This window comes from Babylonia areolata, chromosome 20 (genome assembly GCF_041734735.1).
Source record: "Babylonia areolata isolate BAREFJ2019XMU chromosome 20, ASM4173473v1, whole genome shotgun sequence".
Taxonomy (NCBI): Eukaryota; Metazoa; Mollusca; class Gastropoda; order Neogastropoda; family Buccinidae; genus Babylonia; species Babylonia areolata.
Genome location: NC_134895.1, coordinates 10,745,969 through 10,752,426, shown reverse-complemented (window position 1 = coordinate 10,752,426; position 6,458 = coordinate 10,745,969). Strand labels below are relative to the sequence as shown.

Genomic DNA, 6,458 nt, shown 5'->3' with positions numbered 1-6,458 from the left:
CTAACGCAAAGGAAGTGGAGCTGCCACAATTGAACTTACTGCTGAGGGAAAAGGTGGGTTTTGAGACGAGATTTTTGACGAACAATAAAGAGTGGTAACTTTCTCTCTCTCTTTTTCTCTCTCTCTCTCTACATTTTTTGTTTAGTTTTAAAGCTTATGACGATATTCGAGAAAAATGTGTTGTATTTAAAACAAATTTAGCAAAGAATGAAGATATTTTTGGAGTGCTTAATCTAAATCAGGAAACTTCACTACAGTCACTTGCAAAATATATTGCCGAAGCGAATAACATGCGACGAAAAAAAAAACAATAATAAAATAGTATCAGGTGTTGTTCATTGTGAAAATTGAAATCTGTGTTGTCATTCTTATATGGAAAATATTTATGTTATACATTTATATATGTTTTTGTTTTTATTTCTCACTACATGCCATTACTTTGAATGGATGGTCGAACTGCACTTTGTTGCACAGATTGATTGATTTCGTTTTGGTTTTGGTTTTCATCAATATTATTACTATTGATGCATGTTGTTATTTGTATTATGAACCCCCATGTCATTAGGGCTGTAAAGCTATTGACATTAACGCTTTCCATACGAACGGCGAAAGAGACGACGTTAACAGCGTTTCACCCCAATTACCATCATCAAAATATTGCAAGTGGAAGGCTCTTATACTGAAGACGTGAATGTTGACAAAGAATACCACAATTCTGACGACGGAAGCTAAAGGTTGGGTCATTCAGACACCCACTAGACATCCGAGGGGTCTGTGTAGAGGAGAAGAGAGGACTGGCCGTACTGAGTGAGTTAAAGTGTTCAGTCTCAGTCTCTCTCTCTCTCTCTCTCTCTCTCTTCATGTACAAGGGACATAATTTCAAGTCAATGCTGCTTATAGTACCCAATTAAGCTAGCACACAGGTAGAATAAAAGGTACATCCCAAACACTTCCTCAAGTGACCAATTCAGCTAGCACACAGGTAAATGAAAGGCACATTAGAACAAACCCAAGCATTTCCTCAAAGTGTCAAAGGTGTCAAAGTGTCCGGGTTTGTTCCAGAGTGCCTTTTATTCACCTGTGTGCTCGCTGAATGGCTACCATAAGCAGCAGTGACTTGAAATTGTGTCCCTTGTGTTTGGAAAGAGTTACCATTCTTTATTGTTTATTATCCTTTACTCTCCTTACCTCATTATTCTTTAATTTCGAGTCAGGTTTCAGTTTGCTTGTTTTCCAGTTTCAAGGAGGTGTCAAAGTGTGCGGACTGATCCATATACGCTAAACAATATCTGTATTCTAAATATTTAAAAATATATATATATATATAAAAAAGGTCAGCTGATCCTGGTCAGCTGGCTGCCACCATCACCACCACCACCAACAATAATAATGATAATAAGATATTTATATAGCGCCGAATCTAATGATTCCAATTAAAAAAGGATATATATATATATGTGTGTGTGTGTGTGTGTGTGTGTGTGTGTGAAATGCAGGTTTTGATTGATTGGAATCAATGAAGAAGCAAACCTGGCAGATCACAACAAGACAGTGCACTAAAAGTAATAAGAACAATAATAGTCCAATCCACACACAACACCCCTCGTGCAAAACATGCTCAATAGCGCTGGACAGCGTAAAACCCCACGAGCAAAACATACATTTAAACACAAAATGAATAACCAACATCCATAATCTACACAGACATCCAGCCAAACACCATAGCACGTTCAGACAGACAGACACACACACACACACACACACACAAGCACAAGCACACGCACGCAATTACCATCACTACCATTAGACCTTAGAGCAGATCACATCACATTACATCGTATCCAATCGACATCTCATCTAACCAAAACAGATCAGATAATGAGACAAAGAACATGACATCTGCGATATCATCATCATCATCATCATCACAGTCTTCATCATCATCTTCATTTTTTTCGAGGACACGATAATCATCAAGACTGTCGCAAAATATATGCTCACATCGTGTGTTCGTCATCGTCGTTATCAGCATCATCCACATGGTCGTCATCATAATAATATCTTTGTAATGATATCTTTTTTCGAGCACTTGGTGGTATCAAGATTGTTCATTTCAATCGCTGTTGTCATTAAAAGCATCATTCACCCATGTAATAAGGACCTCATGGCCAATGACATTAAAGTGTCAATGCGTCAAAGCGTCTCTCTCTCTCTCTCTCTCTCTCTCTCCTTCCCTCTGTCTCTCTCTCAGTCCCTCTCCCTCCCTCCCTCCCTCCCTCCCCTGTCTCTCTTCCCCTACCCCCTTCCCTCTCTCTCTCTCTCTCTCCCTCATCATCATTATGGTCGTCATCGTCATGAACACAATCATAATCTGTGTTACATCGTCGTCGTCATCACCATCATCATCGTCATCTGTGTTATCATGGTGTCGCCAGTGTCCGTCAATGAATATCACGGTTCTGTGTGTGTGTGCGTGTGTGTGTGCGCGCGCGTGCGCGTGTGTTCGTATGTACTTGTGTGCATGTGTGTGCGTTCGTGTGTGTGTGTGTTATGTGCGAGTGTGTATGTATTTCTATGTGTGTGTGTGTGTGTGTCTCTGTGTGTATGTGTGCGTGCGTGCGTTCGTGTGTGTGTGTGTGTTATGTGCGAGTGTGTATGTATCTGTGTGTGTGTGTGTGTGTATGTGCGCGTGTGCGTGCGTTCGTGTGTGTGTGTGTGTGTGTGTTCATGTGTGTGCGTGTGCATGTGTGTGTCTGTGTGTGTGTGTGTCTGTGTCTGTGTCTGTCTGTGCAGGTGATGACGTCCAACAGCGCCATGTTCGTGCTGGACGTGATATGCACCATCTTCTTCACCCTGGAGCTGGTCATCCGCTTCACCTTCTCGCCCAGCAAGCTCAAGTTCGTCATCTCCCCCATGAACATCATCGACCTCCTGGCGCTCGTGCCGCTCTACGTCACGGTTATCTTCCAGGCGTGGAACCTGCAGGCCTGCTACCTCAACGAGCAGTTCGTCATCGAGATCATGTTCATCCTCAGGATCTTCCGCATGTTCCGCATCTTCCACCTGGTCAAGCACTACCAGGCGTTGAAAGTGCTGGTGTACGCCCTGAGGGCCTCCTTGCAGGAGCTGCTGATGCTGTTCATCTTCCTGCTGATCGCCATGCTCATCTTCGCCACTATGATCTACTACGCGGAGCGGCAGAACGCCACGCAACCTTCCGAGCAGTTCAACACGATCCCCATGGGGTTCTGGTGGGCCATCATCACCATGACCACTGTCGGATACGGGGACGTCAGCCCCGTCACCCCGGTGGGCTACATCGTGGGCACCGCCTGCTGCGTGGTGGGCGTGCTGCTCGTGGCCTTGACCTTCCCGGTCATCTCCAACAACTTCACGCTCTTCTACACGCACGTGCGCTCGCGCTCCGTCAAGCCGCCGGCACGCGCCCAAAGCAGCGGCTCCTTGCAAGTCGGGGGCGGCGGCGGAGGAGGAGGAGATTCAGGAGGAGGAGGGGGAGGGGGGAAAAGCAAAGGGGGGTCACTGAGGGGGACCGGGGGGAGGCACGACGAGGAGGAGGAGCACCTGCTGAGGTCCCCGCTCAGCTCCCCTACCCACAGCGGGCCCCGGAAGGGATCCTCGGGCTCGGCGGCACCCGAGCCCTACATGAACGGCGGAATGATGCACCGGCCCCCCTCACACGCCAGCTCCGGCACCGGGGGAGGAGGAGGGGGCGTGGGGATCCAGACCCCCCTGCTGCTAGGCACCCGCCATCTGTACGCCCCTGCTCTGGCCAAGTTCTCCGACTCCAACTCCATGACGGACATCATCCTGAGCCGAGGGCAAGGGTCGCCCGGCAAGGACAGCCTGAGGCAGGGACAGGGGCAGGGTCACGGGCAGGGGCAGGGGCAAGGGCAAGGGCAGGGCCAGGGGGAGCAGCGCAGTCTTCACAGCACGTGCAGTCCGCGGAGTGTCAACAGCAGGAAGACTGTCAGTGATGACGGCATGCACTATCAGGGGGAGACCAGGCTGTGAAGGCATCAGTGTGATGGCTGTACAACTCCGTGACGTCACTTTGTGATCACAGAGACCTGGTTGTGAAGGCTGGCTGTGCAACTCCGTGACGTCACTTTGTGATCACAGAGACCTGGTTGTGAAGGCTGGCTGTACAACTCCGTGACGTCACTGTGTGATCACAAAGACCTGGTTGTGAAGGTTGTCTGTATAACTCTGTGACGTCACTTTGTGATCACAAAGACCTGGTTGTGAAGGCTGGCTGTACAACTCCGTGACGTCACGTTGTGAAGGCTCTCTGTACAACTCCGTGACGTCACTTTGTGATCACAGAGACCTGGTTGTGAAGGCTGGCTGTACAACTCCGTGACGTCACAGTGTGATCACAGAGACCTGGTTGTGAAGGCTGGCTGTACAACTCCGTGACGTCACTTTATGATCACAGAGACCTGGTTGTGAAGGCTGTCTGTACAACTCCGTGACGTCACAGTGTGATCACAGAGACCTGGTTGTGAAGGCTGGAATGAACTGTCACGGACATCATTATGATCACAAAGACCAGTTTGCGTGAGTACAGAGACCGGTCTGTATGATGGCAAAGATCAGGCTGTAATAACTGAAGAACAGCTCAGTGTGTTCTTTGGGGACCATAATTTTTTTTTTTTTTTTTTTTTTTTTTTTTTTTTTTTAAAGACTGGTTGCATTTGTTCACACCGGCAGTGTAATATCCAGGAAATCATCACATTGCTAGGAGACCAGATGCGCTGCTTTGAATGCTGAATGTACAGTAATTGACATCAGTTATGATCACAAGGGCCAGGCTGTGGGATCTTAAAGACCAGTCTGTGAAGGCTGATGTACAACTCGGTGAGTACCCTTTGGGGACCAGACTTTGAAGTCTCTCTCTACGTTTCTTCACATCATCAGTATATAGACTGAACATCAGTACATTCCCTGGAGACCAGAGACCATGCTGTTCAAGTCTGCGTGTACAGCTCCTGACATCAGTATGATCACATAGACCAGTGGGTTTTTGTTTAGGCTAGCTGCATAGCTTCACACCATGAAAATACATTTATCTAGGACACCAGACTGAAGGCTGGTCAGTAGCTAGCACAAAGACCGCAACACATCCCTGGAAGACCAGACTGAAGACTGCTAACATAGCTTTGTGACCGCAATATATTTTCCCAGGAGACGAAATGAATGCCGGCTATGTTTAATCTCGTCCTCAGTATTTCCCTATGAGATCAAAGCGAATATTGGTTATATAGCCTCATGACCTCGGTATACTCCAAGCAGACCAGAACGAAAGTTGTTAACACAGCTCAGTACCGGCAATATGTACATTCCTTATTTAATGGAAATGCGCCAGTGAAAGCTTGCTGTAGTTTCCCCATTCATCAGCATATTCTGTCAGCAATTTGTAAAATTAATCAGTTGTTGAGGTCATATGTCACTCTGTGGTAGGTCTTGTTGTAACTTCTTTTACTGGTAGTGAGACGGATGACCCCTCCCCTCACTGCCCCTCCACTCCACTGTTCGCTTCTCTCTTTCTCTCTCTGTCTCTCTCTGTCTCTGTCTCTGTCTCTCTCTGTCTCTCTCTGTCTCTCTTTGTCTCTCTCTGTCTCTCTGTCTCTGTCTCTGTCTCTGTCTCTCTCTCTCTCTCTCTCTCTCTCTCTCTCTCTCTCTCTCTCTCTCTCTCTCCGTGTGTGTGTGTGTGTGTGGTCATGGCTGACAAGAAACGAAATTGTGTGGCTTTATCTGGCTTGATAACACATACACAGTTACTCATTCACTCAGTGTTTGTTTTGTTTTGTTTTTTCTCTCCTCGTATTGAACGAATATGTACATTACATGCTGATATGCATTAGGTTTTACAATGTAAATGATTCTCAGTATGTGCGTGATATTTTGAAGTAGTGGGAGTCAAGGTTATTAAATTGGTGCGAAACAACGCATAGTACACTTTGTGTGCTGTGCAGACTTAGACTGGTTACGTTGTTGTGTTATTTGATCTAGTGAACTCCATAGTACTGTTGAACGCTGCTAAATGACGAGCATCTGTGTTCCTTCACGTTGTGGGTTCATCATACAGACGAAAACAAAACCTTTTAGTATTGCATTTACTTTTTTTGTAACTTGCTCTAAAGACGTCTTGTGTTTTGATCGAATAATTGACCTCAAGAGTTAGACTGCTGATGTGTCATAACACACTTAGAACCATTGTTGACTAGACTCCTGTGTACACCCTGAATGATGCTTTGATAAGTCTGCCCGTTTGTGTCATTGAACATTCAAGCTAATGTATGTTAGTGATCAGTTTACAAGAAATCTGACTGACATGTTCACATGTGGCTTGTGATGTGCAGGATCATTGGGATGACATTTTCATAACATTGGTATCAAACCGACACAGGACTGTGTCTTTGTTTACAGTCTGACAC

The 6,458-nt window shown here is 46.2% G+C and overlaps 1 protein-coding gene across 1 annotated transcript in view; it reads left to right on the top strand.

Annotated features, from left to right (window-relative positions):
- The window catches only part of LOC143295132 (potassium voltage-gated channel protein Shaw-like), a 133,918-nt gene extending 129,886 nt beyond the window's left edge, over positions 1-4,032 (top strand). Inside the window, exons 5-6 of the mRNA XM_076606696.1 lie at positions 2,794-3,464; positions 3,618-4,032. Of these exons, the coding sequence (XP_076462811.1) occupies positions 2,794-3,464; positions 3,618-4,032 (1,086 nt within the window). The remainder of the gene's footprint in view (positions 1-2,793; positions 3,465-3,617) is intronic.
- Positions 4,033-6,458: the final 2,426 nt, after the last annotated feature.